At 36.4% G+C, this 24,504-nt stretch overlaps 1 protein-coding gene across 1 annotated transcript in view; it reads left to right on the plus strand.

Annotated features, from left to right (window-relative positions):
• LOC115444852 overlaps nt 1-24,504 on the plus strand; it is a 58,102-nt gene that overhangs the window by 31,730 nt on the left and 1,868 nt on the right. Inside the window, exons 8-10 of the mRNA XM_030170795.2 lie at nt 5,681-5,832; nt 12,685-12,783; nt 14,954-15,121. Of these exons, the coding sequence (XP_030026655.1) occupies nt 5,681-5,832; nt 12,685-12,783; nt 14,954-15,121 (419 nt within the window). The remainder of the gene's footprint in view (nt 1-5,680; nt 5,833-12,684; nt 12,784-14,953; nt 15,122-24,504) is intronic.

Genomic DNA, 24,504 nt, shown 5'->3' on the forward strand with positions numbered 1-24,504 from the left:
AGACTACACTCGGAACAAAGTCGAAACATTGTGAAAAAAAAACAGATTTACGCTCAAACATCATTGCGCAACAATAATTATAACACTTATAAATACGTAAATGTGTACGTACGCGCCTTAATAGTGCAATAAACAATCTGCCGTTAATTAGTAGCAACATGAATTATTGAGTGATAATTAATAGTTGAGACTGAGCTAACGTATTATTGAAGCAGGCATGCGGAACATGCACACACGGAAATTAAACATAGGGGCGTCAAACATAACATGTTAAAATCATATGCAATGTTTTTTTTTATTTTCATCTAAGCATAAATAAATTATGAAAGTCCTGAACCTATTAAAATAATTGCATTTGATGATAGTTTAATTCATTCCTAGTAACAAAAAAATTATGGAAAGTCCTCTGGTGCGAAAAGGTAATAAAAATTACGTTACTTTGGTTACCGGCGGAACCTTGTAATGAAGTTATTGCCGCAGACGAAAACACCACGCGCGGCCGCAAATTGCTTAACGGAGTGACCCAACGTCAGCCGGTGGCCACGGCTCCGGGCAGCGTCTAATCCATTTTGCCACTACCGCTTGCTGTAATTATCCGGTGGAGTGATTTTACACATATTTACCTGGCAACATGACGGTGTGAAATATACCTCGGTTTTTAATGTTGTGTCTCTTGTAAATATAGTCTAAGATCCCGCTGCAGAATTAGTGCGCTCATCGAGTACATGTTAAAAACTACATTCTTACACATATTTATGCTTAGAAGAATATATATCTACTAGGTTGCCTATTAAAACTTGGCCGCAAATATTTTTAATTAAATTATTGTTAATTGATTTTTCGGAAAACATTTCATTCATTTGTTTTTCAAATAAAATATCGTCCACTTCATGACAATACACATAAAGACTCTGAAAACCACGGTTGCCGTTGCGCACTTGGCCGCACCTCTTCGCAGCCAGGTGTAAGCAGGTATGACTATGATACATTTACTCGTTCATAATGTATATTTATTAGCTATACATCAAATTAAAGCTGAATTTTTTCTGTTGATCATGATACACGGTTGCCTAATTAAATCTGGCCGCAAATAAGGGTTGCCGACTCTTAAAAATGATAAATATTGAAGGTAGAGTGAAAGAGAGCTAGCGCGTTATATTACCAGTCAGAAAAGGATAACATACATAGCATGTAGTTAAAAACATTAAACACTTCAAAACAAAATAATGAAAAATTTATGAAAAAAATTAAAGATTTCGACTCAATGCACATTCCACCGTGTTGGAAATCTTTGAAACAAAAGTTGTTGCGGACGATCTTTATTAATTCAATGTGGTTAAATGCTACTGAGCCGAATTGTATCATGTACAGCGCGGAAAATAATGGCTGGCAACTATTAGATGGTTGTCTAAAACCAACATGGTTTCTGGGAGATTCAGCTCCAATGCAAGTTGAAAATGTTCTCTGTGATTCCACGAACAAATCTTCCGATAATGACGATGATTATGATATTTCTAGCGATGAAAGTTATGAAAGTGATAGCTTTTATGATAGTGAAAATGAAAGCTCTGATGGTTCAGATTTTTAAATAAAATTTACGGATAGATAAGATACGTTTGTTTAATTTTTGAGTTACTTAAATGCTTCATTTATATGTAATAAGTTATTGAATACTTGAATAAAATATAATATTTACTCAAACAGTACTTGCACAATAAAATTTTATTTTACGTGAGTAACCCTAATTTTATTTTTAATGGATAGTAATTTATTGTGGTAATTTTTACATTTATCATTTTGAGAAGACTTTTTTGGAGTATTTATTAAGTTGTATCTACTATTGTTTTAACTGGTGGTTGAGAATACGATCATCAGGCGTATGCGCAATGGCTCAAAAGTGTCGTACAGCTAGTACTCGCTATCCTTTTCTGACTGGTAATATTACGCGCTAGCTCTCTTCCACTCTTCCAATGAATGAAATGTTTTCCGAAAAATCAATTAACAATAATTTAATTAAAAATATTTGCGGCCAAGTTTTAATAGGCAACCTAGTAGATATATATTCTTCTAAGCATAAATATGTGTCAGAATGTAGTTTTTAACATGTACTCGATGAGTGCACTAATTCTGCAGTGGGATCTCGTACTAATACATGTAGCAATACATAATGATGTGCTCTCGTACTTAGATTATAATTGTATCTAAAAACGAATCTTCACTATTTTATTATGTTCAAAATAATGGCTGGACAGTGGACAATATACTGTTTCACATATTACTTACATAATGTTGATTTATAATAATTGTATAGTAAGTAAACTTGTCCATTATAATATGTAGAAACGATATTTATGAAAAAATAACGATTAATAACATTGGATGGCAGTGCTCGTAGCGACAGCTACAGGTACACTCGTAGCGCCGTAGCATAGGGAACAATTTCGTAGCACGCCGCGTAGCCCATTGGGCATTTAAGCTCACCGTAGACTTCTAAGAAATCAATATCGAAAGCTACTAGCATACTAATTGTTTTAGATATTCGCTTAAAAGTATTTTAATTTATTCCGCTTTTTTATTAATTGCTTTTAATATCTATAAGCGAAATATCAGCGACTTAACAAAATTCTGGTCGGTTTACCTACAATTTTTTTCTTAATCGATTAAGGATACAATTATTTCCATCATTTTTGTTCATCATATTTTCTTATTATCATTATTACTTCTGGTTTCTTAGATAATAAAAATATAAAGAAATTTTAATGATATAGGTTTTACGGGAAGATACTAAATCACGTTTAAGTAGCAATATAATAATATTATGTAAATTGAGAACTACGCGTAAGTGTGTTATGGCGTCATACTAAAATAAATTTCTTAGTACCGGATAACGAGCGTTTGTAAGTTTTGTTAAAGTTAGAGGATTCTTAGTAATATTCCTTTATACATCGAAGAACGGATGTACAATCACCTTTACAAGTAGCCGAATAAATTCAAAATTTCAAGTCACCCGTACCCTTTTGTGTACTTTCAGACACTTTTTAGTCACCAACATAAAACAATAATGATTTACTTTAATAAAAAAAATAATAAAAAAAAGCGTTTTAGTATATAAACTTAACGTTTATTGAGGATTTGAGCTTTGGAACTTTGTTCAACTGCTTTTGTTACTGCCTGTACCTATATCACGGCTTATTATTGCCGATAAAAGCGATATATTGTGAAGTTCCAAAAAGAACCAAGAATTACTATTGTATATTCAAACATAGCTGTCTACGCCTGCCTTACACGCGTTTGCATATCCACATCCAATTAATCTATCTGAAAAACTTCGACCCATTCACCTAAAACAATTAATACTCGATGCATAGATGCTTCATCCGATAGTTGAATGACGGAAAAAAATATGTGTACTATTCGTCGTTTCAAATATCGGATGCTACGTATTCCGGGTAGGTTCGATTGATTAATAGATACGCTCTCGGAGTGTTCATCCCGCATGCTCAATGGATTATACAACTTCACTCCAGTGGCATTGAGATTGAAAAAAAAATTGAGATTGAATGCTCCTCTCGTTTCAACTTAGTTAGTATCATTGAATATGTTATAATAAAAAAAGCTACGAACACATAATGTACAAATTTTGTTTGATAAATTACTTAATGAATGCAAAAATAATACTGAACAAAAACATAAAACTGTATATTATTGATCTTTAATATATTATTCTAAAGGTTTTTAGCTTTGATAATCTGCTCTGAAAAGGCATCCTGTGAATACCTGATGCAGTGTTAAATATCACATATTATATTCGTAAGTGAAAGCTTTTTGTTACAAACTAACACCATTTAAATAGTAAAACATTGCATTATTTGTCTGTAAGCTTTCTTAAAATAAATTACCTATTACAATGATTTTCAAATTTATAATAAGCTTTTGAATGTCGTCATTAATCATACATTTGACTTTAATATGTTTTTAAATTAAATTAATGTGCTCTGCTACGTGAGGCAATGTGGAAATGTAAAATCTATTACGGAATTAATGAACAGCGGCAACACAACGATAGCAAAGCGGAGAGGTAACTGCTCTCTTGTTGCTATTCATTTCAAAGATCTCAAGATTACGCGGAAATTTCAAAATTTTAGTATAACATTAACTTTTGTAAGTGTTTTTAACTTCAAAAAGTGAAAGTAAATAAGTTTTGCCAAGATGTCTGTAGTCTTGCTCTTAACTGAATACCTTTTTCAAAACGTATAAAATTGTTTATGTAGCTTTATAATCATAAATTATAGTTAGTTCATCAATAGTATTAGTGAAGCAACTGATATTTTCTTTTTTTTTAGGAAAGCTTACAACTAGCACAACAGAAAGTGGTAAATATAGCTAAAGAAAGGTCAATTAAAACTTTTCACAAATATTATACAATATTTAAGAAGCATAGTCGCGATGGTGACTTTTGACATTTTATTGATAATGACGTATTTAACGTCTATACCAATTTTCAGCTCTATGCGAATTTTTCCTAACTCACAAGTTTTTTATGTCTTTTTGACTGGACTATTACACATACGGCTATCAAAGCGGCTATTAAATCTGTCGTTCAATGAGAACGCCCGTAATTGCAAAAATACATATATACCGTTAAAATGTATTTTATTTAATATTTCAAATACTTTCTCCTTTTATGTTTCATGTGAAATGTATTAAAAGAATTCTTTGAAATTAATTTCAATCGCTGTACAGTAGTCTCTATTGAGGTGGAAATACAGGTAGCTCGTGAGATCCTGTGTTCAAGTCCAAGCAAAATTTTGAAGGTATTTTTCCACTGTACGGTTGCCAGAATTAGAATCGTTTAACAAGTTTCATCGGATTATGAGTTATTACAGTCGTGCCCTATTTTTGGGTCGCACTCTGCGTGTACCCGTTGTCGTACACTACGATGTGGTATTTTATTTTATGTTCTATTTTTATTTCAAAAATATAGTTGAACCTAACTTATCGCTAATAGGTACAACATTTTTCCTTCATATTTCCAATAATAATGGTACAAATCGTTAAGGTAAAATCACAAAATAAGTTTAAAACTCACACAATAGCCCGGCCACGGGTCACACAACGCCCGCTTCACGTACACAATGATGCTCTTGAAAGCGTTCACAATCCACATCCATTCCCCGTATAAAAGAGTATCTCACAACTAGATTTAATACCGTAGAAATCGCTCTATGATTGAATTTGTCGTCGCAGTGCCTTTCAAGAAGCTTTTTACTTTAACCACAGACCGGTGCGAAGTGACTTGGCTTTTAAGGTTTAAATCTACCGTAGACTATTGATAAATAAATAAGGAAACTTTTATTCGCGACCACTTTGTCAGATAATCTCATCGGTGTACAATCAATCTGTCGCCTCCTTTGCGTGTGCACCGCGAGGCACTTGATACTTACAATTCTTAGGTTGCATAATAACAATAAAATTGAACATCTTTCAGAGTTGTTCTTTTTTATTATGGAGTAGGCCGTTATACGGTCGGAGTCGTGAGCAATACCTAGTGTAAATGCCTAGTGTAAATGATGACTACATTTAACAAATTATAATAAGAATAAATTTCAACTAGTTTTATTTCAATACAATTTAAATTATTCAGTATTTACCTTGCTAATTACTTTAAAAAAATGTTTAGATATTTGCTAGAGAAAAAACGTCTGTTGGCGCAACAGGAAGCGGAGAGGCGCGAGGAAAACGACCTCAATAAGGCGCTTGACGAAAAGGGAAAAATTATAATTGAGATGAAAACTTCGTTGCAACAAATCAACGAGCTGCTCTCCAGTGTCGGTGAGTGTTGGCTTCTACCGTAGTTTCTGGTGGGGGCGGGAGTGGGGTCAGGTGGTGCAATGAGGAAATGGGGAGGCTAAATATGCAACCGGCCCACCTAGTTAGAGCAGAATATTTAAAGAATATTTTTCTGAGTTCATTATAGACTTATTTGTAGACACAATCTATGCGCTTATACACGTATATACTTATATATTATGTCAAAAGTATACTCAATAGTACACACTCAATAAGTTTCTTGAAATCTATTAAGATGACGTATAATTTGAATAGCTGAAATCGTAACGAAAAAAGTTTTTTTCGGCTTTTAGTTATAATTTGGGAATACGAAAATTGCAGTCGTGCTAAATTACTCGTTTACTATCAATTGAAATCGATTCGTTCTCATCGACAAATTAATTATCGTACATGGGAGTATAATGAGTAATATTATGTATCAATTTACTAGTTTATCTTCGTACAATCTTTAACAAGAATGAAAATTAAACCAAAACACAAATAGCCAATTTGTTTTAAGAACACTTAAGTCTTAGAATTAGAAGCGTAATTTTTAGAATCAGCTCACTCTATAAATGATTTCTGACAAGTATGAAACCAAAACTATGTAAAATTAACCGAACTATCATTATAGTAATATAAGTATACAGATTAAATAATATTGCGGATTTTATCCATCGATGGAAAATAGGCTTATTTCGATTTGTATTTCAATTTCGAACTAATATATCAACACGTAAATGTCTTCTACAGCGTCGAATATCTCGGGAATATGTCCGAAGGACTGGCAGTCAGTAGTTCCACGAGTTTGCAAACATACAGGTGTCCAATGCACGGATGTATCGTGTCTCGAGTCGGAACGTAGAAGTTTTCAGAACATCTATATCCGTTTGGGATGTCGGCCGTATTATAAATGTTTACTTATTTTGATGTAAATCGGGATTTCATTGCGAAACAACTAAATGCCGTTTCCGTTTAACTTCTAAAAAGGTCGTTTTTCGATTGAGAGTAACACGAATGCGAATGTGTACGAACTATTTTTAGGCATTAAACGAATTGGTCACTTAGCTGTCCGCCTAATGCTGATGAAGTATGGACCCCTAGGCCGTGTTTTCACCAGAAGCGTGCGACGGAGAAAAACGCCAATAATATGACCTCGCTCAGCGTACTTCTTGTGGAATAAAAAAACTAACTCAAACGCGAATGTCGGAGTGGAATATCTGTAGATGTAAATATAAAAAAAAAAAGGAGAGATGATTATTAAGGACATTAGCGTTTACACCACACAGCGCCCTCGCACTTCTCTGACGGGTTCTAATATGACAAGTTTAGTGGTAAAGATGGCTTTCATATAAAACATAAATAGATAAATCTGTAATAACTTTAATGTCGCAAATTTAAGCCACATTCAGTTACATCGATCAATATTGAGGTCCCCTATGGACCTGCTTCAGTTCGATATTGTATGGTGTTACAGTCTGTTCCAATATATATAACATATTGTTATTGGATTCTATTTGCAAGGCTATTTAAATATTATTGTGAAAATGATGTCTCAAAGGAACTTTTTATCATGAAATCGGTCTTTTTGATACCATTTTCATTTATGTTTAAATTTATCATGAGTACTATTCTGCGTAATACAAAATAAAATATGTATGAAATGTTAATATCAAACAACATTTCCAGATAAATCTATATTTGTTTCAATGAATTTTCGAATGTTTAACAGTCCGTCTGTAAACACTCCGTTGGTCATTTTAATTTCCTGAAAAGACGCAATTCAGGTGAATTTTAATAACGTTTAAAATTCGAATAAAATAACTTCAATATTTACGTCAAAATGTTTCTCAAAGGTTGGAAAAATTGGCTTCGCACCCACTGGTCCCCTGAAATTCGTACCCTGTGCCCACTCGTCCCCTGTAATATTTTTTAGTGCCTACTGGTCCCCTCCTATAGAGTATTTTGTTTTTTTGAGCTCTATGACGGCGGTACAATCGCGTGCTAAAGGCATAAATAAAATGCATTAAATTTGTACAGAGTCATTTTGTAACCTTATTGGTAAAATGTTTATACTGACAACACTGAGTGTTTAGGTGAGAAAGAGTACGACTATTGTAATGAAAAGTGTTATCATCATGTCGCTTTCGCACGCTATTCCGACTCGGCCAAAGACTCAGACGCATTGCCATAGTGTACCTATCTAACAAAGAAATGGTACAGAAAGCATAATATGACATACGTCTACTCTCGGTCTACGTAGTCTTTTAGACATTATGACAAACCGAAATATTAATGTTGGAATTAAAATAAATATTGGAATATAATGTAGATTCTAAAAAAGATTCCAATAGATTTAAATCTTGTAACTTTAGTAATTATGTAGGTAACTTTTTGGTAAGAAAACTAATTTAAAACCAAAATAACGTTTATAATTGACTAAATAATCAATACTTTTCTTTAAAGGCAACAGCACATGCAAAATACTTGATTCCTTTTCATACACTTGCATGACGGTATTTATTTATTGGATGTCGTTTTATTATCACGTATTTTTAGTGGGGTAGGGACTGTTTTTGTAGTAATTTGCATATCTTATTTCAAATTCCACGACTCAATAAACTGCTGCAACCATGTCGGTGAACGTATTGAAAGTTCATTTGTGAGCTGACCTTCTTAACCCTATAGGTTCGCTAATAATATGATCAGCTGTGACGTAGTTCATTCACTTAAGTTAAGCGCGCTAAGAGACAGCGTGATCAAAAACCATAAATCTTAAATTGGGATTTTTGGCGAAAATATTCATTACTCATGAATAATTTTTGCACGGTGTTAGTAGAGGTCACCACGAATCGGTGATTTCATTTAGTAACACGATGTCAAAATTACCCTGTTAGTCCATTGAAAAGTTACATTTGGGGTTGCGTTTTTAGAGGACGCAATTTTATTTTTTAAGTGTAGGGGGGGTCAGTCAACTTACTTACTACAACTTCAACACAATATTATCAGCTATTCTTACAACAACAGAGGTTAGAAATAATAATAATAATAGCAGGCAGATGTTCTTTTGTTCCCTAATGGTCCCTTGGGTATTTGGGTATTAATGAGAGTACAAAAAAGTATTATGAACCTTATAAACACACGTTCTGATGACGTTGCAATGCACATTGCTTAACATTGAATTTCTTAACATTTTCGCTTATAACTTGTTTATTTATAGTTCTACGACAAAAGTTTCTAGACCAAAGTTGTAGAGAATTTAATTTGCAACAAAAATGTTTATAATTTTTTTGTCAGATAAATAGTTTAAGAGATACATCGTAAAACCATTTCAACCCCTATTTTCAAGATGGCGGCCGTGGGACAAGGGTGGCGACCCCACAAACTTGGTTTTAGCTTTAGACTGACCCCCCCTACACTTCAAAAAAATAAAATTGCGTCCTCTAAAAAAACGCAAGGTAAGGCCTAAAAAATGTAACATTTCAATGGACTATGTATAAGTATCACATTTATTACAAATCACAGACAATGACAGTATGGAAATCAGTATTATTATTAAATTCTATTACTTCCCTTTCAAAATTACAATATCTTAAGAGGCCATTCTACGTTTTAGTGCCTAAAAGATTGCGTCCTGTAAACTACACTTTCATAAACACAAAAAATCTTTATGGGAAAACTACGTTATCCTACTATTTTATACTAAGACACTATGTTTTTAATGTAATCGTAATAATTATTCTCATATAGCGGGGTGGGGCGCTGTTACACAAAGCTACCTGCGTCCTTGAGTAGTTGCGAGGTGTTTTGAGAACGAAGATCATTGTATATTAAGTGAAAATGCGGGACGATTATGTATTCAACGTTAATTTTTTTAGATTAATTGAAAATCATCCAGTTCTCTATAATTATAACAGACTAGAGTAATACAATAACCCTCTGTATATTAGCGAGATACACCAGTGCTAACACATCTTCATCTTCGCAAAAAGACATGTTATCGTGTCAAATCAGACAGCTGAAAACCGTCGTCTCTTGCGACGCCCAGCGTCACGAACGTGCCTCGTGTTTTCTATATGTTTTAAAAATTACGACGGCGCCCCATCCGTGCCATGTCTGCGTCCCACGTCTTTTCTGTGTGGCCTGCACCTAACATTCGCGTAATATAATAATAATAATATCAGCCCTGTATTATATATCAGCCCACTGCTGAGCACGGGCCTCCTCTACTACTGAGAGGGATTAGGCCTTAGTCCACCACGCTGGCCTAGTGCGGATTGGTAGACTTCACACACCATCGAAATTCCTATAGAGAACTTCTTAGATGTGCAGGTTTCCTCACGATGTTTTCCTTTACCGTTAAAGCGAACGATAAATTCACAAAGAATACACACATGATGTTTTAGAAAAGTTAGAGGTGTGTGCCTTGGGATTTATACCTGCGGACATTCATCTTTGCAGTCCGTTCCACACCCAACTAGGCTATCGCCGCGTAAACATGATAAATCATTAAATAAAACGATCACTTAGGATTACAGGCGACGGTGACCACTCACAGACGGTTATGCCTTCTACACAATCGTGCATGCCTGTACTTGCTTATCATGTTTCTTCGTGTGATTTTGATAACGACGACGGGGGACGAATGGGTACCTTATAAATAAATTAATATTAACTGGTCTCCTATCAGGGGACCAATGGGCACTTGAATAGGTGACGAATTTACAACTTTTATTCTAGGGTACGAGTTTTAGGGGACGAGTGGGTCCGCACCCGAAAAATTGTAAACAGTTTTGAATGTTCCGAATACTTTTCATGGAAATTCGAAATGTTTTTTTTTTTTTTTTTCATTTTGACTGGCGTACTTGTTTGGTGGTGGCAATGTACTTGTATTTAAAGTTTATTTAATACCGACATACTAAATATTACTGATTATCCAATATAATAATATTTTGCGCTGAATGTCCACTAATATAACAAATGAATAATAATTATTTCTTATTTTTACGAGAATGTTATACATTGAAGTAAAACAATTTTTCGCGGTTTTTTACATTATAATTTTCTCCCTACGTTTCGAAGAGTTAGCAGCCTTTATGGTCCCGGGTGATGGGGGAGAGGGTTGGGCAAATGAATCATAAGTAAATAACAAAACGTTTTTGAAACTTTTGGTTTGGACTTCAATTATAATGTTATAAGATAATTATCTATTATAACTGGGTTTCATATTTAATTTTTTCGGTTTAGAGACTCCAGGAAATAAATTAATCTACAATCATTAAAATTATATTAATTGATTTTATTTTGGTTTAAACGAAATACCTGAACTAATTGTTGCTCCGCGAATATTCGTTGAAATTAAGTTTCTTCATAACGCTACAATAAAGAAAAGCCTTTTTTTAAATACTTAAGTTTTTGTGACAATTACTAATTCGAAGCATCGTGAATGCTTTGCAAAGGATTTTTTATTAGCTACGTTATGTAATTGTAATATAAATTATATACCTACCCAATTGTCAAAACTTTTTTCGATAGCCGTGCAACAGTCGGAAGGGACGACAGCGTGCCGTTTCAGTGACTGATACATCAAATGTGAATCTCGACTCTGTGTCGGATTTATAAATATGCCGTACAGGCCGCGGCCTAAGGGCGACTTAGTTGTAATCGGGAACCTTGTTTTTTTCTAGCAAAATAGCCCCCACACGCAGTACTTGGAGGCCGCACAAACTGAGTAGCATACACTTAGGACAGTAGGTATAAATTTGGCACTGATGCTACTAATGAGCGTGTTAATATTACGTCCATGATGGCACGCTCGCACCGATGCATCTCGGACGGCTGTGTGCCCACAACTACCTAAGTTTTAAGGCGCCTACCCAAAAAAACGACCTTGATAAATATATTTATTTATATATATTCGGGAAACAAGATGTTAAAAAATAATTGTTACATACTTCAAGCCGCGTCGTATACGGGCGGGAATATTCAAAGATTTACGAATAATCTTTTCAAGAAATCAATTTTAGGGCTTTTTGAAAATTTTAAATTAACAAAATATTCTCTATCTAATAGTGTTGGTTGGAAATAAAAATTACGTGTACATTAGGCATTTCCATTATGAACTTTGCGAAACAATATACACCAACCAAAGGGAAATTATAATATTACAGAAATATGATAATTTTTTTCAATACATATTATAAATTTTGAATAGAAGCCTTTTATTTTTAACTGTTAGCGCGCCATTGCTGGGGGTAGCGCCTTAATCTGTTGGACGTTTGTCCGTTGACGTTTGTGTATCTGCTAACAATCGAGTAGCAAGTTCTCCCGCAAGTTGATTGCGACATTCCTGCTCAGTAGTTAGCAAACATGTGTGACTTTAGAATTAATTAAGACTCGCTCACTGAACTAATGGCTTCAACTCCGGTACGGATGCATTGGCTTGTTCAGATTACGTATTGAGGGATCAAGTGAGAATATTGAATGACTTTGTACCGTTTAAGATCTAACTCGTTAATTTTGAAATTAACGAATGTAATGAGTGTGAACTAGACCAAATGTTGTTCCTTTAATGACATGTAAATTAGAAAATTAGATACCTAAAGATTAATCTGTTTAAAATACTAAATGAGACGTTCTTTTCCTGACGTGTAGAAGTCCCGGGTGGATGAAAGCAGTACAGGGCCACATATTTATTAAAATACTTGTATAATATTGTTACTGCTAGTCTATCACTGTGTTCAAGCTTATAACAATCAACATTTCGGTATTTACCCGTTGCATCACACATTGTAGTACACAATTGTTTGCCTCATACCAATGAAATCAGTGTGTTAAAACGTTGCGTTTGCGCAGGTGCGCCGAACGTGCCGAGGCCGTTCACGGACGTGCCGCCCGCGATCCAGTACGCGCTCGAGGAGATGGTGCAGCCGGTGCCTGAGGTCGAGGCTGACTGTTAGTATATAGATCAATAGATTTTGTTTGCGGTTCCGCACGTGTTGAAAAAAATCCTATGTCTTTCTCAGGGTCTTAACTCTGTACCAAATTTCATAGAAATTAGTTGATGTTCAGCCGTGAAAGCATAATACAGACAGACAGAGTTACTTTCGCATTTATAATATAAAATATGGAAGTAGGGATGGATAAGTATGGATTTATAAGTAATATGGAGAGGACTAACTAAGGTTGAGTTATTATTGTTAGAAAACGTAGATTGTTTTGCTGGGTGCAGACCGATATTATTACCGCCCTGTGGAATGGGGGCGTTTGGAGAATTCCACCACGGTATCCCCTGCCTGTCGTAAGAGGCGACTAATAGGGGCCACGAAGGGGGTCGTCGGCGGGCAGCAGGGGCTGTCCGCCCTAGTGCATTTTTGTGCATTTTTACACATCTTTCGGTTGACCCCCGGGATGGACGGCAGTGTGCTGTTGGCCTCACACTGCCGTAGACGCCGAGGGCGTCCTTCGGTGCGCGGGGCTTCTGAGCCCCCCCATAGGGAGACGGGCCGCAAGACGGCACCGCGCAGGGGCGGCTGCGGTCGCAGACTAGACACTTCAACGTCAGAGGAAGCCCGCAGCCGTCCCTAATGCGCCGAAGAGGGTCACCGCGGAGTTTTAGCTGGTAGGCCGTGCATAGGTTAAGTTGTATATAGGGTTAGGGACTCGGCCCGGCGGTCGCCCGAAGGTCATCATCAAATCCGGGCGGCTCAACGCCGGGCCGTAAGGCACGGTTACCCCAGCATAACCGCTCAGTCGCCCCCCACGAAGGCTGGGCGGTAGTAATAAGGCACTTTCTCCGCGAAACCAAAAAAAAAAAAAAAAAAAAAAAAAAAAAAAAAAAAGACCGATATTATTATCTAAGGTGCGCGAGCATGCAATCCCAAATGCCGTTGAACGGAAACGTCTCACGCTCACGGTCTCTCGCGCTTGATCGCTTGACCTACCTTGTAGTAGAAAACAATATGGACTAGTTCAACTAAACCTCAACCTATTAGTTATACTTAGTCTAAGGTTTGGGTTTCCTTTTTACTTATGTATAAATGTTTTAAAAATGTAAGTCACGTTTTTATTAATGTATGTTTCATTACTGAATATATTGGGTGGTTCTCCAATTTTATGTGGAGGAAAATATCTTTAAGGAATTAGAAAGTAAATGAATAATTGTATAATTAATCATTTATAATAATTACAGCTAAAAACATTGTTTCATCACGAATGCGATGTGTATTATAAATATAAAATCTAATTCGAAAGACGTTACGGATATATATCACAAAATATTTATTTCCATTTTTAGTTGCATCTAAAATCCCCTTTGTAACACTACAGAAGAGACTAAAACGAGTACTCTGCGAGACTAGCTTTATTCATTTTTCGACAAAAGCATTTTTAATAGCAATTTTCATAAAATTTTCATTTTTAGGTAGAAGTAACTTTTCATAGTTTGTCGTTTCATAATTTTAAATTACGACATTCGCCGTATAATACGAAGGGTAAATTGGGTAATATAGCTATTGTTCCAAAAAAAATAATTATAGATCACATAATTACAAGATCTGATCATGTAGGTTTTTTTTTCAATTAATATAAAACCATTTACGACTTTCAATTATCTCAAGTAATATTCCTGTATTCGTTTTCTAAATTAACGATTCAGATGTATCGATCGATCGGGAGTTCAAAAAACGCGGCATTCTGATGCATATCGTGCGAGCCACACGCCCGGCCTGGAACACGTGCTCTTTTTCCCATTACTTTACGATACAAAATGCATCAGTGGCCGACTATTTTTACCCTTTATTTTATTATTAATCGCTATATCAGGTCAGCGACAGCTTTATTATGCTGAAGTTAAATAATTGTTGAAATCCTTTATTGTATCCTTAAATTAGAAATTTAAATATGAACAGATTTTAATGTGAACTTAGAAAAAATGGTGCAAATTATTTTATTCTTTGGATAAGTATTTAGATAGATACTACGGAATCTGTGTGCACTTAAGTAAAAAAGCAACTAAGTTATGTCCTTTTTATTATACAAATAATCATATTAATTTGCATAAAAAATATATAAGAACCATTAAAGCTGACTTAAAATAATATCATTATTCTGCTTCTTTTACCAGTCGACAAGCTGATATTGACCGCGAAACAGAAGTTGAACGTGCTCATCCAGGCGGTGTCCAAAATGGAAGTGACTCCCGAAGTGAGGCTAAACGCGCGCCTGTTCTACCACAACATCCTCGCGCGAACGATGCGCGACAACTACAAGGACGAAGTCGTCGCTGAAGGAGGTTCGTTTTGCGCCATGCGACATCCCTTACTTGTTCTAGGTCTTACCTTTAGGCTGGGGATGGCGAAGCTTTTTAGCTAACATGGAATTTTTATGGAAAAAAATAATATGCCTATAACTTGCTGTCTAGAGCCGCCCCTTATTCTGGCGATGTTTTTTAGGTCCCACTAGCAAAAGTATTACCTACATTGATAATGATGAAATTAATATTTGTTTAAATAATTATATGTAGGTACATTTTTAATTATTAAATAGGTGTGACCAAATTATTTTGTCACGTGCCACTGGTCGGGCATACCTGTTCTACGCCATTACTTGGTCTATTCCATCTTAAGGTGCCAGGAATTCTAGCTACATAAGTAATAAGTTCTAGGCACCGGCGAACCCTTTAAATAGACTAACTTAATTAAAACCAAAGATAAATAACATCCTAATGTGTATATAAAATCCAACCTTCGTTCTATAGGTTGGTTGCCATTTCGTAATTTTTCCCGCGTGCCCCTATGATCTACTGACGTAAACTCAGGTATAGGGGAGACCGAGGAGGTTTGTGACAGAGGAGAGTTGTGACAAAGACGATTTCTCAGAACCTCCGACCGTTAGGGAACTGGCTACAGCGCACGATTGTTTCTTTAGAGACACGCTACTCGATACTGTAAGCGCCAGTGGCGCACGGCCAGCGGTTTCGTAAGTACGACGTCTGCATGGAAAAAAAACTGAAAAGTAAGTTTTATATCAAAATTTTGATTGTATTTATATCGATACATATTCAGGTGGATTTGCTATTTTTTCTTATATTTTGCGGTTTATGAAGTTTCAAAGCATGGCACTGTATTTTTGTGTTTGAATCTTGTTTCGAAATTAAGCAATATTATCTTGACCAGGTCACGATTTCTGGCACCTAGGAAAGTTGTGACAGCGTGTCACAACTCTCCTAGGCTAAGTTCATTTTCTGATTACCTTGTTTTACATGCTTTTTGCAATGTTTGTTTTCTATTTATGTGTATAAATTCGTTTGTTTTAATTAATTCTTACACCCTACTTTGACTTTAAAGTATGCGATAATTAAAATTCGTCTTTAAAATTATTTTTTTTGTTAGGAACTTGTTTGGGTATGCGGTTTAATGTTGAATTATCTATTTTTTGTTTTAGAATGCCGAATAATTACACGCAAAAGACTGATATGGGCCTCGCTAGTGTCAATATTTATGAATTGGCCTTTGAAGAAGTTGCTGATAAGAGGTCAAAGTCTTCCAAATGCCGCATCCTCTTACAATCTCAACTACATGTCTTACATAGGTTTATTAAGAAGAAAAAGGCTTTTCAAGATAATGCAACTGATGTGGCTCCGTCTATGAGTTATGTCAGTCCTACGGTATTTACAGAAGACGGAGAAAATATATTATGCGATTATTTATTGACATGTGCAGCATTCAATGATGGGCTGACAACAAAAGAAACGAGAAGTATTTAAGTATTTTGCCTTTATGTTGGCAAAAAAAAAATGAGAAGGCAGGAGAAGTGTAGCTCAGTACCAGATCAAATGCAAAGTGGGTCCAGTGTCTGAAATGCAGAGGCTTGTCTCACGAAGATTGCACTGGGGGCGAGCTGCGATGTCTGTCATTTATTTATTTTTGCTTATCAGACTAGATTAAGATTTTTGACTGATTTTAAAACGACTGATCTCATAAATATGCCATAAATACTTATAAAAGATTTAATACTTGTTATGTTAATGTTTCATGTTATTGTAGTTCTTATAATTCTGTCAAAAAATAAGTAAAGTATTTTTATGCAAAAAAAAGTTTATTTTGTTTATAATACATCAGGGTCATTTTGACATTGCGTTACTAAATGAAACCACATACTCGTCTTCATCTTTGCTGACATTGTGCCAAAAATCACCCATTAATAACTAATATTTTCACGAGTAATCCTGGTTTTATTTATCTGATTTTTTGATCATTTTGTACTTTAATGCGAATATGGCGTGTATGGGGGTGTATTTCTGACTGGAAGTATGATGTTGCCGCTGCAACAAATTCTCTTAGAGTAGTAGTAGTGGCTTTAGGACGTGTAAAATTGGAATTGCTTTTTATTAATATTTATTTTGTTCGAAACTTATACTTTTTTATTTTACATCTACGGCTCAAGTAACTTATTGTAAAGTGTTATTTCCAAGTAGATGAGTATGTGGTTTCATTTAGTAAAGCGTTGTCAAAATGACCCTGTATGTAAATCTACTTGTCTATCAAATATAATCCAGATACACAGCTGTCACAACTTACCTTTGTACCTGTCACAACTTACCTCGGTATTAGGAGAGTTGTGACAAAGGGAGTAGTTTCAGTTTTCATGGATTTTCTCAGAAATCATATACCTTTTTATTTACTTTAATGACTGTTTTCAAAACGGTAAGGACTGAGCTATAATGAGGTATACAGTTCATAATCGTGGTATATTTCTTTCTTGAGATATGTTCATTTAAGTAAAATTTGTCACAACCTTCCTAGGTCTCCCCTACGTGCCTCACTTCGAGAACCCTTATAGACCAAAGGTCGAATCTCCACTTCTTTGCAAAATTTTATTGCTCGAGTTTTAGGTGTATATCTATAATATTGACCACGATCTGATACTAAGATGTCAGTCATAACAATGAGTAGTTATTTTATATTGTCTGGTTATTTCGAACATTTCCAAAGGGCTTTAGTATAAAAAAAAATATTTTTACCGGATTGATGTTATTTATTGTTTATTAACAGAAGTAATCGGACAACCGGTGAATTTTTGTTAATGATTTGCGTTTGTTCACCGCAAATCATTCAGAGTAGCTATTACTATTGAGGCGATGATCGCGACAATTTAACAAATTAACAATCGCAAACTGCTTCTGATAGCATTATAATAAACGGTAATAATATAAACTGACATGTCGGTAAAATTGCATACGTAAAACTTCAAGATCGTCAACTAAAGCCGAGTCTGTTAACAATATTAATAACAATGTAGCCGGGCAAGCGAACAAGCATTTCAATCGGGCCTTTAATAAACGCAATATATGTAAAGTTATGAGCGAAGTAGTTGTGCGAGCGCAAATATAATAAAGTTCTCCGAGACCGCTTTGAGTGAATGCAACAGTGCACTTTGCTTGGCTAGAATACTCGTGTTTAGTTTGTGTAACGATGGTCTACATTTATATGACGTCGGTATTACGTTTGTGGACTTAGATCATAATATGAAATCTTATTTAGATGGAGCAATTTTCTAACCTCACATGTGCGAATGTTGGAAGGACATAAATAGTTTCCCGCCATGACATGGCAATTCTCGATCGCGTTGACAGCCAATACTCGCTTCGTAGCATTTAATACTAGCTTTTGCTCGCAGCTTCGCCCACGTTTTAACTAGTTTTCTGGGATAAAAGTCGGGCTTGGACATTGTAAAAAAAGTATCCGATTTAGCTATATTTACGGCTCACTATTTTGGTCATTCCATATAAAAGGTAGATATATGCTGTCGCGGACTTTTATTTAGAACTATTTAAGACATACAATTCTATGGTACATCCTCTTTGTCTAAATCCAACGGTTTAGGCAGTGTACGCCAAGATAGCAATTTTTTCTTCTTACTTACTTGATACATATTTATATATTATGACCATTATGAGTGTGTGACCATTACACAAAATCATTATAAATTGTAGCCTATGTGTTATTCTGATGTATAACCAATATTACTGTCAAGTTTCATCCAAATTCAATCAGAAGTTTTTTCGTGAAAGAGGAACAAACATACATCCATACATCCATCCTCACAAACTTTAGCATTTATAATATTAGTAGGATTATAAAAATCTTACACTATCTAACAGATATTCAAAAACAATTTTTAATTCTCGCCTATGTCTGAACAGGGTGACGCAATAAACTCTTGACAATAAAAATATTTCTCAGATTAGTAATTATAAGTAATTAAACCTAATAAGTAATTTAGGTATTAATCACGCAAATATTTCATAAACGCCGAAACCCCTGTCTGCGCCAGATATTTAAATGTTTAATACATATTTGATTAAAATGATCACCACTTTTATATAGTTTAAAATTGTTTCAAATATCTACTAATGGTGATAAAAAATGCAGCTATGAGCTCTAACTCTCAGATTAATATTGCCAGACAAGATATTTTGATCATCGAACGGTCAATATATAATGAACGTGGCTCTGCCTGTTTCGTTATCAATTAGTCTGAAAGGTGGAAAGGTCAGTCTGACCATTTTCAACACAAGGCTATATCCGCAAATACGTTTTCTGTGCCTACTTAATGTAGAACCAGACATCGGATGACAATTAGATAGTGGCCAGGGTCCGATGATTTTAAAATATTCTTGACCGAATTGTAAATGTCAAAGGGCATTTGAAGTGGCGGCCCGGTTATTTAGCTCAACACGTGTATCGATTTGTGGAATTTCTAATGGGTTACCTGAATTTGATAGTTCAGGTATATGTTATTTAAGAATTTAATTTTATTGATAGATGTCATTTATGGTACTAAAAAATAAATTTAAAATGGTAAAGAAATTGAACTGCATTACGGATTGGTGTTATTTATTAACAGAAGTAATCGGACAACCGGTGAATTTTTCGTTTCAACCTGTTCGTGTGTATACATTGTACCTACAATACGTTTGCGTCCGTGTGAAATGCGGTGTCCGTGCTGAAGCGGAAATAAGAAATTTTTAATGATTCGCGTTTATACACCGCAAATCATTCAGAGTAGCTATAAATACTGGGGCAGTAATCTTGACATAAGTTAACAATCGCAAACTGCTTCTGATAGCATTATAATATGGAAATAACCGTAGGGTATTAATAAGTTCCGCCCTGTGGAATGGGGGCGTTTGGAGAATTCCACCACGGTATCCCCTGCCTGTCGTAAAAGGCGACTAATAGGAGCCATGAAGGGGGTCGTCGGCGGGCGGCTGGGGGCCGTCCGCCCTTAGTGTACGTTGTGCACATCTCGCACATTGTGATGACCCCCCGAGATGGACGGCAGCGTGGAAGGTAGGCCTCATGCTGCCGTTGACGCCGAGAGCGTCCTTCGGTTACGCGGGGGCTTCTGAGCCCCCCCATAGGAGACGGGCCGCAACAGGCGGCACCGCGCAGGGACGACTGCGGACGAAAACTTAAACATTTCAGTCAGAAGAAGCCCACAGTCGTCCCTAATGCGCCGAAGACGGCCACCGCGGAGTTTTAGTTGGTATGCCGTGCGTGTATATAGGTTAGGGACTCGGCCCGGCGGTCACCCGAAGGTCAAGATCAAATCCGGGTGGCTCAACGCCGGGCCGTAAGGCACGCCCCCCCCGAAGGCTGGGCGGCAGTCATAAGGAACTTTCTCCGCGAAAACAAAAAAAAAAAAAAAAAAAGGGTATTAATAAGTTGGTTTAGGAAAGTCTGTTTTTTATATGCCTTATCTAATCGAGTCGTTCCCATCTCCGCTGGGTCTACACTATGCCCTCTTTGATCACGGTACTCTTTCCGATCGTTGCGTGTTTCATCAAATACCCGTTGTTTTCTGAACGTTTCGAAATCTTAATATTTTTACTCATAATTTTTAAATAAGGTACCTAAATGATGAAGTGATCGATCCGCTTACTTCCCACGTAAAGGAAACCTTCTCCCCATGATTATTACGCAGGCTATTTATTACAATCTCTTTCAGAGTGTTATTCGTTAACTGATATTATTTATTTCAATAAACCAAGATATAATCAAAGTTAAGTATTATTCCGCTACATTTTCGAAGTGTCTTTAGGGAGATCTTTCATGAATTATTATGAATATCATAAAAGAATCGTGGCTTCGGACATTAATAACGAGCCTGGGAATTTCAAGCGATCGTTTGTTCTCCAAAAATATCTTTTGTGTTTCGAAACGGTCTCTTCAATTAATGATGCCCGACTCGGCCGGGTAAGTGAGGTTTATGCGGTTTTAGGTTTTGGGCGGTAACTAATAAATATAGTTATGTGATGTTTTTAATACTTTAGATGGTCCCTTGCATTTAGGCCTTCCTGGCTATGGAGCCAAGATGCATTTCTACAATAGTTAACGCTAATGATATGTATGGTCCATATATTTTTAAATGAATTTTAACCGATCGAAAAAGGCAAAATGACTTCGATCGCTATTGTTCACTTGTTTATTTCGCCTTGGGGTGATTTAAGAATTGAACCTAACGCTGATGCTGTTCAATTTTGAAATTAAACTAATTTTTCGGATTCTATCGCGGTTTTTTGTTTTTTATTTTTCTCCCGACGTTTCGAAGACTTTGCAGCCTTCATGGTCACGGGGGGGACTGAGGTGTTGTTCATCCGCAAAGTCAAAGTTACAATATCTACCTACATTTTACAATTATACAACATTTTTAAATTTTTAGCTGTTGGTGGTCCGATCTACGCAGAATGAGCTCACAGTGTCTTGAAGTCTGGCAGCCGGTCTTTTGGGTTCCGATTTAATTAAATGTAGAACTGGATCCCAGGCTTGTGCAAGCTTCCAACCATCTTCCCTATTGAAATTAGGATGTTTTTAATTTCAATAGCCTCGCGAATCATCCTGGGCAGGAATCGGTGTTCTTTGGCGAGGATTTGTGGCTTGTCTAGTCGCAGATAATGATTGGCGCCTCCTTCAGAGTGTTCAGCGACTGCAGACTTCGTCGAGCGTCGGTGTTTCACGTCAGCTATATGTTCTTTTACGCGGGTCCCTATATTTCTTTTGTTTGCCCGATATAAGAGGCCACAGTTGCAATCTATTTTGTATACTCCCGGTTCTTGTAGAGGTATATGACACTTGACAGGTGGTAAAATTGACTAATCTTCTTAGGCGGCTTAAAATAAGTTTTATGGAAGCACGCTTCAGGATGTAGCCAATCTTGTCGGTGACTCCTCTTACATATGGTAATACAACCGGAACACGTTCAACTGTGGCTGGTTTCACTCGGTTTCTGTGACGGCGGCGTGGAATTTGGAGCTTGTTGTCTCGCAGTACTTGCTTGACATGTTGCAGCTCAACGGCCAGGTGTTTCTCGTCACAGATTCCTTGTGCTCTCTGAAACAAAGATTTGCCCACGGTAGCTAACTGTTTTGGATGGTGATGAGATTCACCGTTCAGATATTTATCAGTATGGGTCTGTTTCCGATGCACAGTATGACTTAAGGTCTGATTAGGATTACGGATGATTAAAACATCTAAGAAAGCAAGAGATTTATTCTGTTCTAACTCCATAGTAAATTGGATTTTATTGTTGATGGAGTTGAGGTGATTTAAAAATGCAGTTACTTTATCAGATGGTAAAATTGTGAAAGTATCGTCTACGTACCGTTTATAAAACCTTGGAGTGACCGGGGCTGTACTCAGGGCTGTCTCCTCGAAGTCTTCCATAAATATATCGGCGACTACCGGAGATACAGGGGGAGCCCATCGCTACCCCCTCAACTTGTACATAGAACTGATTATTCCACAACATATAGCCAGATGTAAGGCAATGTTGGAGTAGTTCTGCATATTCTACAGGAATGTTATTCTCTGCCAACTTCTTAGATACAATTCTGATGCAATCTTGTACTGGTAAGCTCGTAAAGGGAGACTGGACATCAAAACTGACCATAGTTTCATTGTCAGCTAATTTTAGGTCTTTAATATCGCTGACAAATTGGTATGAATCCTTCACAGACGCTCTAGTGTTTCCTCTAAGTGGTGAAAGCACTTTTGCTACGTGCTGAGCCAATCTGTAGGTTGGTGTGTCGATCTGACTCACAATGGGACGTAGCGGAGCATTTAATTTGTGTATTTTCAGTAACCCATACGGTTTAGGCGGTTTTGCACACGAAGGAACGAGTAAGTTTACGTCAAGATTTAACTTATCGGAGTAATCTTTTATTAAAGAGCTAGTAGCCTTTAATACTTTGGTAGTCGGGTCTGTTTTGACTATTTTATAGGTACTTACATCCGATAAAAGTTGTTCCATTTTATTATTGTAGTCTGACGTATCCATTACTAACTTTAAAGAACTTGCGATCGATGAAGGACCTTACCATTCTCCGTGCAGATAAAGGAAATGCGACAGTAGTAATGGATACGTCAGACTACAATAATAAAATGGAACAACTTTTATCGGATGTAAGTACCTATAAAATAGTCAAAACAGACCCGACTACCAAAGTATTAAAGGCTACTAGCTCTTTAATAAAAGATTACTCCGATAAGTTAAATCTTGACGTAAACTTACTCGTTCCTTCGTGTGCAAAACCGCCTAAACTGTATGGGTTACCGAAAATACACAAATTAAATGCTCCGCTACGTCCCATTGTGAGTCAGATCGACACACCAACCTACAGATTGGCTCAGCACGTAGCAAAAGTGCTTTCACCACTTAGAGGAAACACTAGAGCGTCTGTGAAGGATTCATACCAATTTGTCAGCGATATTAAAGACCTAAAATTAGCTGACAATGAAACTATGGTCAGTTTTGATGTCCAGTCTCTCTTTACGAGCTTACCAGTACAAGATTGCATCAGAATTGTATCTAAGAAGTTGGCAGAGAATAACATTCCTGTAGAATATGCAGAACTACTCCAACATTGCCTTACATCTGGCTATATGTTGTGGAATAATCAGTTCTATGTACAAGTTGAGGGGGTAGCGATGGGCTCCCCTGTATCTCCGGTAGTCGCCGATATATTTATGGAAGACTTCGAGGAGACAGCCCTGAGTACAGCCCCGGTCACTCCAAGGTTTTATAAACGGTACGTAGACAATACTTTCACAATTTTACCATCTGATAAAGTAACTGCATTTTTAAATCACCTCAACTCCATCAACAATAAAATCCAATTTACTATGGAGTTAGAACAGAATAAATCTCTTACTTTCTTAGATGTTTTAATCATCCGTAATCCTAATCAGACCTTAAGTCATACTGTGCATCGGAAACAGACCCATACTGATAAATATCTGAACGGTGAATCTCATCACCATCCAAAATAGTTAGCTACCGTGGGCAAATCTTTGTTTCAGAGAGCACAAGGAATCTGTGACGAGAAACACCTGGCCGTTGAGCTGCAACATGTCAAGCAAGTACTGCGAGACAACAAGCTCCAAATTCCACGCCGCCGTCACAGAAACCGAGTGAAACCAGCCACAGTTGAACGTGTTCCGGTTGTATTACCATATGTAAGAGGAGTCACCGACAAGATTGGCTACATCCTGAAGCGTGCTTGCATAAAAACTTATTTTAAGCCGCCTAAGAAGATTAGTCAATTTTTACCACCTGTCCAGTGTCATATACCTCTACAAGAACCGGGAATATACAAAATAGATTGCAACTGTG

The sequence above is a fragment of the Manduca sexta genome, chromosome 27 (genome assembly GCF_014839805.1).
Source record: "Manduca sexta isolate Smith_Timp_Sample1 chromosome 27, JHU_Msex_v1.0, whole genome shotgun sequence".
NCBI lineage: Eukaryota > Metazoa > Arthropoda > Insecta > Lepidoptera > Sphingidae > Manduca > Manduca sexta.